The 11,643-nt window shown below is 40.9% G+C and overlaps 1 protein-coding gene across 1 annotated transcript; it reads right to left on the reverse strand.

Annotated features, from left to right (window-relative positions):
• Positions 1–734: 734 nt before the first annotated feature.
• Positions 735–8,337, reverse strand: rdh20 (retinol dehydrogenase 20; the record flags this gene model as incomplete). The annotated part of the gene is made up of 7 exons (XM_084062642.1): positions 735–855; positions 1,270–1,401; positions 2,313–2,458; positions 3,598–3,696; positions 6,328–6,426; positions 7,548–7,774; positions 8,211–8,337. 7 exons carry the CDS (start codon positions 8,335–8,337, stop codon positions 735–737), a joined length of 951 nt encoding a protein of 316 aa, XP_083918768.1.
• Positions 8,338–11,643: the final 3,306 nt, after the last annotated feature.

Here is an 11,643-nt window from a genome sequence, read left to right on the forward strand (position 1 = left end):
GGCCTTTTAGGACTGGTACCTGGTTTTGGGAATGAGTCAAGAATAGATCAGCTATCAAAATTCTAAACAGTAGACACATCATGCATGTCTCCGCACTGACTCTAAATTATGAATCAAAACAGCAGGTAAATCTTTTCTAAGCTGTATTGTGAGCATGCAGGGAGGCCAATAAGGGGAGAGTTGTAATAGTCAAGCTGTGAGATGACTGAGATTCCTGGATAAGGAGCAGACACGCAAAAGTGTCATTTTTCAGCTACAGTCACCTTTTTTGAACCCAAATAGGGCAATTGTGTGACACCTGACCCGAAAGAAAACAACATGTTGTCACCTTTTTCACCTCGGGGCTGTTTGCATGCCTGATAATACTTATGGTCATTTGTTTTTTTGTGGAACATGTCCATATATTCTCAGCAAAAATGTAAAATGCATCAAAATAAGTCAACACTATACATTTTATTTTATACCGTGCATAAAAGAGAATTCATGTTAAAATGTCATTGTTGGTGAACCCAAGAATAAGCACTGTACACAAAACTGGACATTGCCCAACTTGTATGCAGAAGTGCTACAGCATATGCATACTAGATAATTGGGCATTCCCTTCCAGATAACATCATTTCCTTTCAATTATCACAACCAAGACTGTGTGTGTGTGTGTGTGTGTGTGTGTGTGTGTGTCGTTCCGTTACATAAAATGGTTTTAAGCAAAGAGTTGAGCCATTTTGACGACGATCTTAGGATGATTGAACATGTCCATTGGAACCCTTCTGTTCAGCGTTCTTGATGAAAGGCAGCATGCATTTGTCTCCTCCCATGAAGCGGTAGGTTGCAACATTTGCCTCCCATGGCAGCAGTCTAGAAAATGGAAAAAGAAATCTGAAAAACTTGTTCGTTGCTATGTTGCTATGTCAGTGGGTCTCAAACCTTTTCATGTCAAAATTGTATGTATTTGGCTGTGGAGTGGACCCCATCCGAAAATATTTTGTTCAAGGGACCCCCAGAAGCAAATATTTGAGTTAAAAATGTTTAAAATATATATTTATTCAAAGATTTGCAAAAACAAATCTAGATTTTTCAAAAATAGCAGATCTAGAAGCTCATAGCGCGCGGCACCAAGTGACGCAGCTTGTATATCTGCTATTTTTGAATAGCCTAAAGTACAAAATATGGTTAGAAGTGGTTACACTTTTACACTCCCGGTTTTAATGGGTTAACAATGATTTCTTTGACACCTGCTGTCTCTTCAGTTGAATCATAGAGAATACTTACGCTCGTGTAAGGAAGGGAATGTACATGAGGCGAGGAATGCAGATCATTTGCTGTTCACCTAAGATGGCATTCATGGACTGTTGCACAGTGTATAGGGGGTCCAGGGGAGGGATTAGACTTCTAAGCTCCTTCCTGGAAGACATCAGACAGAAAATAAAATGGAGACATTATGATGTACTTTTTTAAGTTCAGTGTGTCGCCAATAAAATAATAGCCTGGGTGCCAGCCTGCTTCGCTACGTTCGGCGGATTTTTTTTTCTCTCTGCGCTTCTCAGTCTGGAATGCCTCCTATCTCCAGGAGGCGGGACACAGCAGCCAAGGTTCGAAACCTACCGTGGCCTCTGATTGGTCTGTGGTGCGAGGCGGGACAAAAAAAACGGTGTGATCGTTTTGATTCGTCATTCATTTGAACAACATCCAATCAGCAACGACGTTGCCTAACGTAACATGTGTAGTTCCAGTGTAGTTCTACAAGACGAGTCAATCGGGGGCATTCCAGACTGAGAAGCGCAGAGAGAAAAAAAAATCCGCCGAACGTAGCGAAGCAGGCTGGCACCCAGGCTAATAAAATAAAATGAATCTCAAAGTCTTTAACCCTTTAAGACCGGGAGAGAATCTTGTGTCTTTTTTTAGATTTCTTTGGCTATTCAAAAATAGCAGCTCTTGCAGATCTGCTATTTTTGAGAAATCGTGAAAATTTGAGCAAATCTTTGAATATATATATTTCTTTTTTAAAGCAAACATTTTAACTCAAATCTTTGCTTCTGGGGGGATTCTACAAATGTCTTCTAAATCCTAGTTTTTTGAAAAAAAACATTAGATGGGGCGGACCCCCATGTCAAATTATTTTGTTCCAGGGACCCCCCCCCCCCAGAAGTTGTAACATAGTTAAAAATGTTCGCTATGGAAAGATAGATATTAAAAGATTTGCACACATTTTCCCGATTTTTCAAAAGAATAGCAGATCTGCTATTTTTTGAATAGCCAAAGAAATCTTAAAATGACACAGATGCGTTCTCGGTCTGAAAGGGTTAATAGCTCACCTGATCTCACAGCCTGCAAACATGCCTGTGTCTACGATGTAAGGACAGATTAATGTGGTTTTGATGCCGTCCAGGTCTTCTGCATGAAGATCGTGGGCCAGTGACTCGTGGAACCCAACGGCTCCAAATTTACTGGCACAATAGTCCTAGAGGGGAAAGGAAAAAAGCATCGGAATAAATCGTACAATCATACAATCATTTTGTCAAGGATTCTATAGGACAGTTGGTTCTCAACCTTTTCTGGATCAGGGTCCACTTGAAAAAGTGGGCCCTGATAGTGGCCCACCTATCGGACCATTTAAAGTGGACAGAGTGCATTTTCAGAACATGTTTATTTGTGTTCCGCCTTAAATCAATGGAACTAACACTAAGTTCCTATCTATCGGTAACACAATTTAAATTATAAAGAAAAAATGCCATGATTTTTTTTAACCCATTAAGACCTGGGACGCATCTGTGTCATTTTTAGATTTTAGCTAAAAAGCATTATTTTACACTTTGGCTATTAAAAAATAGCAGATATACGAGCTTGTAGATCTGCTATTTTTGAAAAATCGAGAAAATGTGTGCAAATTTATATATTTATATTCTTTTAAAGCAAACATTTTAACTCAAATCTTTGCTTCTGGGGGTCCCTGGAACAACATATTTTGAGATGGGGGTCCACAGCCAACTACATATCATTTTGGGGGTCCTTGACGTGAAAAAGTTTGAGCACCACTGCACCACTGATATAGAAACATAGTTTTTTTTCCAGAAAACTGTTAGGATTTAGAAGACATTTGTAGAATCGGCTTCAGGTCTTAATGGGTTGTTAATATAGTATAGGCTATTGATGTTAAGTTATCATTAAAGTCTTGGTGTGTTTATGCCAATTAGTTTGGGGCCCACTTGCAAAATCCCCACTTGGGGGGGGGGGGGGGGAAGGAACTGGTACGTTCTTTACGTCGGTGCATTCAGTGCATTCACAGTTTGACACGTTTCTTATGCGTGATTAGGGCCACAAGAGGCTATTCATCCTCCAGAGGGAAGCGGTGAACGCACGTCAGGTACGTCAGGTTGAGCTCAGAGCTCAACCTGACGGATGACATAATCGAAGGACAAAAAAAACCCCATCCCCCCTCCCCTTTTTGGTCTCCCCCTCCGTTCCTTATGCTTACTTAAGGGTCTTACGTCGAGTATGAATAGGCCTTGTACAGGTTGAACACCAGTGTTGCTGATAAGAAGCGTTTCATGAGCAAACATTCAATTACAAAGTAACAGCTCTACTGTATGCTGGTCTCACCTCTACACATGCAGTGCTGAACAGCCCCAGTGCGCTGGCCACGGTCACAATGTGGCCATGGTTCTTTGCTTTCATCTGAGGTAGAAAGGCCTTGGTCATCTGTGGGTTTGAAATGTAAACAATCACCAGCAGTGGAAAAAGTACTCACATTTTTTTTTTACTTAAATAAAAGTATCAATACTGCAATGTAGAAATACTCTGTCAAACAAAATCCGCAATTCAAAATGTACTTGCGTAAAAGTACAAAAGTATTGGTATCAAAATGTACTTAGATACCAAAAGTAAAATGTACTTATTAGGTAGAATGTCACATTTCACTAGTTTTCAAATGTTTAAAATGTATGCAAATATTTTTGAAAATAGCAGATCTACAAGCTCACAATGCGTCGCATAGCGACGCATTGTGAGCTTGTAGATTGGCTATTTTCAAATGGCCGAAATATGTATAGGGCTGAAGTGGTTCATGTATGTTTTGTAATAATAATCTAAATCTGCAAAGTAACTTGTAACTAAAGCTGTCAAATAATTGTAGTGGAGTAAAAGTATAATATTTGACTAGTAGAAGTAAAAGTACTGAAAATTTGGAAATACTCCAGTAAAGTAAAAATGCCTCAGAATTGTACTTAAGTACAGTTACTTGAGTAAATGTACTTAGTTACTTTGCACCACTGACAATCACCTTCATTAAAAGAGAACGAGGGATGTCATCTTCTGTTTTACTGTTTTAGAAAGGCCTAATAGCACTGAAATTAAATAAGTGAGAGGGGGGGAAAAAAGTTAAAATCGCTGGAGGGGCTTACCCTTTCATATTGGACATAATAGGACTGAGGCTACGCTAAGAGGATCATAAACAGAATCACATGCCTTCACTCCCTTTGTTTGCCCACCACCACCACCGCTCATAGTTATTTCAATGCAGTCACAAGAGAACAGTCCTTTGGTGGTGACGTTGTGACGTGCAGCCTGGCTGACAGTGGCCTGCTCTCTGCTCACACATCAGTGCACAAACACACTGGGCCAGGCCATGAGTGAATATAGACCGACTTACATAATAGGATGCAATTCAATTTGAGATTTGATAGTACAGTCGGAATGTGTACTACTACTTCAACGGTTTCTTCACATTATGTTGATTGACCCTTCAAGACAGAAAGCATCTGTCATTTTAAGATTTTAACCATTATTTTATACTTTGGCTATTCAAAAATAGCAGATCTACAAGCTCATAGCGTGGCACCGAGTGCCGTTCTATGAGCTTGTAGATCTGCTATTTTTTGAAAAATCGTGAAAATTTGTGAAAATCTTTTAATGTACAGTATATATTTTTTAAAGCATTTTTAACTCAAATCTTTGCTTCTGGAGGAGTCTTCTAAATCCTAACAGTTTTATTGTTTTAAATAACTTATGTTGCTATAATATCAGTGGTTCTCAAACTTTTTTTCATGTCAAGGACCTCCCAAAATTATATGTATTTGTCCACGACCACGGACCCCCCCATCTCAAAATATTTTGTTCCAGGGACCCCCTAGAAGCAAAGATTTGAGTTAAAATTGTATATATATTCAAAGATTTGCACACATTAATTCTTTTTTCAAAAATAGCAGATCTACAAGCTCATAGCGCTGCAATCGGTGTCGCGCTATGAGCTTGTAGATCTGCTATTTTTGAATAGCCAAATAAATCTAAAAATGACACACCGATGCGTTCCCGGTGTTAATGGGCTAAAGGTGGTGTGAGTGATTTTGTTAAAGCAAATTGTTATATTAGATGATAGCCAATCATTGCTATAGAGTGTTTGCTCAGTAACAGGGGTCTCCCTGTCTGTCTCCTCTTTAACTAAACAGAAAATACATCAGGTGGGTTGTCAAATTAATCCGATCAGGAGACTAGAGTAGAGCTACCCATTTTGTCAGCTTAAATTGTAGGCTGTAGTATTCCAATGTATTTAATCAATCACTTCCAATTTCACTTATCCTCTATCCTAGCTACTACTGTATAAGATCTCTCTCCTGGTTGGATAAAATTGGTATCCCAACTTAAAATGTATTCTGTTTAAAACTTGAATACGTTAACAGTTTGCAAATAGTACAGTTATACGATTATACAGTGATGCTAAAAGGATAACAGAAGAAGCCCCATAGGGCTTGTTTCCATTGTGGTCCTGTTAATTTTACAGTTATTTTAACAAGAAATACCACTAACAGTAGCCTACCTTTAATTTTCCATTGCATGCGTCAGTGGTGGAAAGTAACTAGGCCTAATTGCATATACTCTAGTACTATAATTAAGTACAATTCTGAGGTACTTTTACTTTACTAGAGCAGGGGTCTTCAACGTTTTCAGGCCAAGGACCCCCTAGCTGAGAGAGAGAGATTAAGCAGGGACCCCCTCTATATTGTATAAAATTGTGTTTCAGATTATACTTTTTTTTGTTTACTTGGCCTGCTCTTTTTTCCCTCTACACCTATATACCTCTTTGCCAAAAATAGCCGATCTACAAGCCCATCGGCTATTTTTGGCTAAAGTTCTCCTCAGAAAAGGGATGCTATGGTTCAAGTGGTTACGGTAAAAAGAAAAATCATATCACACAAAGATTTGGCGGACCCCCTATAGTAACTCTGAGGACCCCCCCAGGGGTCCCGGGCCCCCTGTTGAAGACCCTGGCTCTGGTACTGTAATTAAGTGCAATTTTGAGGTACTTTTAACTTTACTAGAGCATAAAAGTCTCACCCAGAAGAGCGCGTGGCAGTTGACCAGCAGCGTCCTCTCCAACAGCTCATCAGGACATTCCAGCAGCCTCCGTCCCGCCACCACTCCTGCGTTGTTCACCTTTTGATTGATTGATTGATTGATTGATTGATTGATTGATTGGATACTTTATTAAAGGACGACTTCACCACTTTTCAACATATCTTCATATAATTGGTCCTCACTAATACTCATGATAAAATGGTACAATTTTTTCCTAATCAGTCTGTGTCTCAGAGGAGGGCTGTAGACAGTTCAGAAACCCGTCTACCAGTGACATCATCGATGGGGAATCCAAGCTAATAGAAACTGCAGGCTTTGTATTCCTGGAAAGTTGCAATGCAATAATAGATCCCATTGTTCTCGCCTTAATAAAAATCTGAGTTAAAAAATTGTAATCTTTTTGGGAAAAAAAATCCTGCCTAACAATGATGTCACTGGTAGACGGGTTTCTGGACTGTCCACAGCCCTCCTATGAGACACAGACCAAGTAGAAAAAAATGGTATCATTTTATCATGAGCATTAGTGAGGACCTATTATATGAAGATATGTTGAAAAGTGGTGAAGTCGTCCTTTAACAGCACATGAAGTATAGTTCTATACAAAAGGATGCTAAAAGGATTAAAACCCAGGTAAGAAAGCATTGTGGCTTGTTTCCATTGGGGTCCATGTGTATTCAATTCATGGAAACATTTAATGACAGACAAATATACAATACTATGCAAAAAACCCATAAGTACAAAGAAAAATATGTACTGTAGCCTACAGCAGTGGTTTTCAACGTTTTTCAGCCTTTTTCAGTTTTAGCTGAGAGAGAGATGAACCAGGGACCCCCTCTATATAAAATTGTGTTTCAGACAAAACTTTTTTCCCCTCTTTTTCCCTTCTACACCACACCTCTTTGCCAAAAATAGCCTATCTACAAGCTCGCACGGCCTTGCACTGCGGCATCGTGAGTTTGTAGATCTGGTATTTTTGGCTAAAGTTCTCCTCAGAATAGGGATGCTATAGGGTTCAAATGGTTAATGTAAAAAATAAAAAATCCTATCACATGAAGATTTAGCAGCCCCCCTTTAGTGAGGACCCCTTAGGGGTCCCGGCCGGGCCCCCTGTTGAAGACCTCTGGCCTATACAGTAAACAATTCTGGTGATAAGCTGTCAAAGGCTGATGGTGATGGACTTTTTACTTGTATATACGTACCAATATGGTGACGTTCCCCACCTCGCGTCTCACTCGTCCCGCCGCCTCATAGATGTCCTCGCGACGGGACAGGTCCACCGTGTAGCAATGTACATTGACTAGACCCAGTTCCCGCGCCAGCTCGGCGGTCCGCTCGTTGGCGCCGGTGTCTCGGTCCCAAAGCACCAGGTGCGACCCTTCTTTGGCGAACTCCAGAGCAAAGAGCCTCCCCAACGCGCCCCCGGCCCCTGTAATTATAGGCCTGTCACAATTATAAAATAATCACCTATAACTCGCAATTATTTGAGATAATCGCAAGTATGTTGTCATCGTAATGTTGAGAAATGTTGAGAAATGTTCGTATATTTTCAAAAAAAAAACTAAAGTAGTGGAAATATCAGATCTACAAGCTCACAAGAGGTTGCATTTTGAGGCGTTTTGAGCTTGTAGATCGGCTATTTCCACTATTAATGTTTTTAAGTATAAAGTTATTATATTTCTCAGTCATTTCTTTGTATATTTAGGTTATGTGTCATATCTGCCATGTGCAACTTCAAAGCCTTAAGCCAAACAGAAATGTAATTTTAAACAACAAAAACACAATTAAACCGTTAATCGCCATTATTTGAGTGACTGTCATAATCATCGTGACAGACAGACAGACAGACAGCCCTAGTGCCCTACCTGTAATCAGACACAGCTCTCCATCTATGCTCTTCAGACGTGGGCCAAGAACCGTCTGCACGATGGCACTGAGGATGGAGTAGGTGAAGTCGATCAGCATCAGCAATAGGTCAACTATAACAATCATGACGCTTCACTCACTACTGTAGCCTATATACTGTACAACCGTTCAGAGTCAAGAGAGCCAAACAAGCAGACCGGCAAGCTTTCCTGACTGTAGCCTATATGATGACATAGGATTGGATTGGATGGATGTCTACTCTATTTTATGTAACTTGCCAGCGTGGCTGCTAGGGATCAGAAGGATGACTGCACGTTCGCCACCAATAGAAGGGCTCTTTGTCTGATTGCTGGGATAGACTATAAACCCTGGCTGTGCATCATAATTCGTGCATAAATCGTAAAGTCTGACGCGGGGATTAGAGCGTCACACACTCCCCGCCTTGTGTGTCCTTAATGGTCCAGTTACTCCAGCAGTGTAGCCTTGGATCAAGACTATCATAGTATTTTATCGAGTCTGACTTTTACTTTCGTATCTATGATAGTCTTGGGCTGCACCCCCCCCAATTGCCACTGCTGACCCTGTAGCCCCGGATGTTAACTCGACATTAGGAACACATGTGCACTGTATTAGTCCGTATGTTTCAATATATGTGTTAATCCCGTCTGTGTCGGATTCTGTCAAAAAAAAAATCCCTTCAATGGGCGGTAGTGACGGGGCGCATCCGGTGAAAACCGGAATTACACTCAGTGTAAACAGGAAGTAAACGACGGCGTTCAGGCACAGACGGAATTAAAACACTTATTTGTTGGAAAATACGGGCTAATACATTGCACAAAGACTCCGAATGCCGAGTTAACAATTGGGGCAACCGGGTAAGCACCTTATATTTTGTATTTGTACATGTTCGGAGAAATACGGACTTTAGTACAGGTGAAAGTCCAGGGCACTCTGGGGGGTGTAAAAATCGATAACATACATCTATGATAGTCTTGATCCAAGGCTTATGGTCCAGCAAGGTTTGTGTAAAGTAGTGATTGTAGTACTTAGATTAGTTAGTGTATTTTGTTTCTAGTTTAAGGAAACTTGATTAATTATTTTATAGCCCACTTTGGTCTCCATTCTGTAATAAAAAGTAAAATTGCACCTACGATGGCACACAGCAGATTTACATGATATAGGCCGCCGCCTACTACATTATATCAGGGACTGGGCACATTTGGCAAGAAGAGTGGGCACTTTGGGTGAGAAGAGTGGGCACTTTGGGCGAGAAGAGTGGGCACTTTGGGGGGAGAAGAGTGGGTACTAGAGAAGAGTGGGCAGGCACCAGGAAGAGTGGGCACTTTGGGCGAGAAGACTGTGCACTAGAGAAGAGTGGGCACTTTAGGGGGAGACTAGTGGGCACTAGAGAAGAGTGGGCACCTTATGGGGGAAGACTGGGCACCTTTTAGTAAAACTGTGCCAATAAACCTTAATCCTAATATCAGTAAAACTATGCCTAAACCTAACCTTAATCCTAACCCTAACCGTAGTAATATATTCCTAACCCTAACCTTAACCTCACAGAAGGGGGGGGGTGATCTGAATGTAGTTGCATTCCAGTAACACGCATGCTAGACAGGTACAAAATGTGTTCTGTGGATATGAACCCTGCGACTTCAAAGTATTCAAGTTTTGGTGTCCGTATTTCCCCTAGTGCCCACTCTTCCGGGGTCTGGTGCCCACTCTGTGTTGGTGCCCAGTTTACCCAAGTGCCCAGAATGTTTTGGTGCCCACCTTTCCTGTTACCCTCTGGGATTAAGGAGTCGGAACGATGCAATTTGGAAAAGCATGCAGCCGACCCGTTATGCATTACCCATTGTACCCGTGTCAGAGAACCCAGTGTACCCGTCATGACGTCCAGTGTGCCACAATGTTCACGCCATGACGTGTCGTCCATTCAAATTCCGTCAATTAAAGATGATGAGGTCACATCCACTCACAGCAGTGACGGCGACTGCTCTGAGGCCTTAGCGAACTATCTGAGAGATGCTGTCAAAGATGCTGTCAAAGATGCTGTCAATATTCGATTCAATTCCAACACATATGGATTATGAAGGCCAGAGGCTTGCTGAAACGATTTTCCAATGGATAATACTTGTCTCAGCGGTGATTGGATTCAGTTATGGCTTTGTCATTCAACAGTTTGCGTGGACGGTTTATGTCGCATTGGCAGGTTGTGCTGTGTCCTGTGTGTTGACCCTGCCTCCATGGCCCATGTACAGACAGAACCCTCTCCCCTGGCAGCCAACGGTACCAGAGAACGGCTGGGAAGTCAGCCAGAAACCTCAGAAAGTCCTTAAGAAGAAGAAGAATAAGTAACTCGCTCCCCCCAAACTGTTTACTGTACATATTTTTTGTTTTTCTTATTTCTAAACTGTTTTTATAATGTTCTGCATAGTAGTGTATATCTGTCGGTCATTTAATGTCTCTATGAATTGAGTACAAAGGACCCCAATGGAAACAAGCCATAGGCTTTCTTGGGTTTTAAATCCTATTAGCTGACCTTGTATTGAACTGTATTTTCATTTTCTTTTTTCTGCAAACTTCTAATAAAGTATTCAATCAATCAATCAAAAACCATACCCTGCTACAGTACAGCTGTTTTTACGTCACGGCCACAAAGAGGTCAGCCGTCTAGAACAGCGTTTGTCTCTATATATGTCCCCCACATATTTGCCCAAATATGGAGTTATACCCGGCCTCCAGACTAGCCTCAAATTTCGGATCCATAGCCCAGACCCACAGACACAGTCTCGAAAACTGTACACTTTAGTAACTTGCTACCCATACAGATTGCACAGGGAAGCTCAAGCTATTGCTATACACCATTATTTTTTTGTTTTTTGTTTATTTTTTTGTGTCTTGTTTTGTCTCAAAACAAGACATGGTCTAACAATGGCATTAATGGACTTCATGTGGCCTGTCTGTGACATTGTAGTCTTGCCTAACCTTAAAGGAGTAGTTCACCCAAACAATGACTTATTTTCTATCAATTAAACACCCCATGAAGCATTGAATTCATGGAGATTTTTTTTTTTTGTCGCATTCAAAGACAAAAAAAAATCTCTGAATTCAATGCTTCAAGGGGTGTTTGATATTTCTGCCTTAACAAGGCCCAAGAGCCTATAAAACCCTGCTGATTCACAATACAAGCCTACATGCTGTATGTTTCTGGTTGCTTTGGGGTGTAGGGGTCCCACCTGTAGACACTATGATGTAGGCCTATGACAGTGCAGGATTAACTTGCCACTCCCTTTGTCAGAAGGTGGGGACTTTTAAGTTATGAGGTGAGGCTACAGTTCATTGACTATTAAATGGTGGTAACATTGTACCTCTAAGAGAAACTTGAATGAATGAAAAGTTGAATGAAATTTGAAAAATCACTTTAAT

Source organism: Gymnoscopelus microlampas, assembly GCF_963454915.1.
Source record: "Gymnoscopelus microlampas genome assembly, chromosome: 7".
Taxonomy (NCBI): domain Eukaryota; kingdom Metazoa; phylum Chordata; class Actinopteri; order Myctophiformes; family Myctophidae; genus Gymnoscopelus; species Gymnoscopelus microlampas.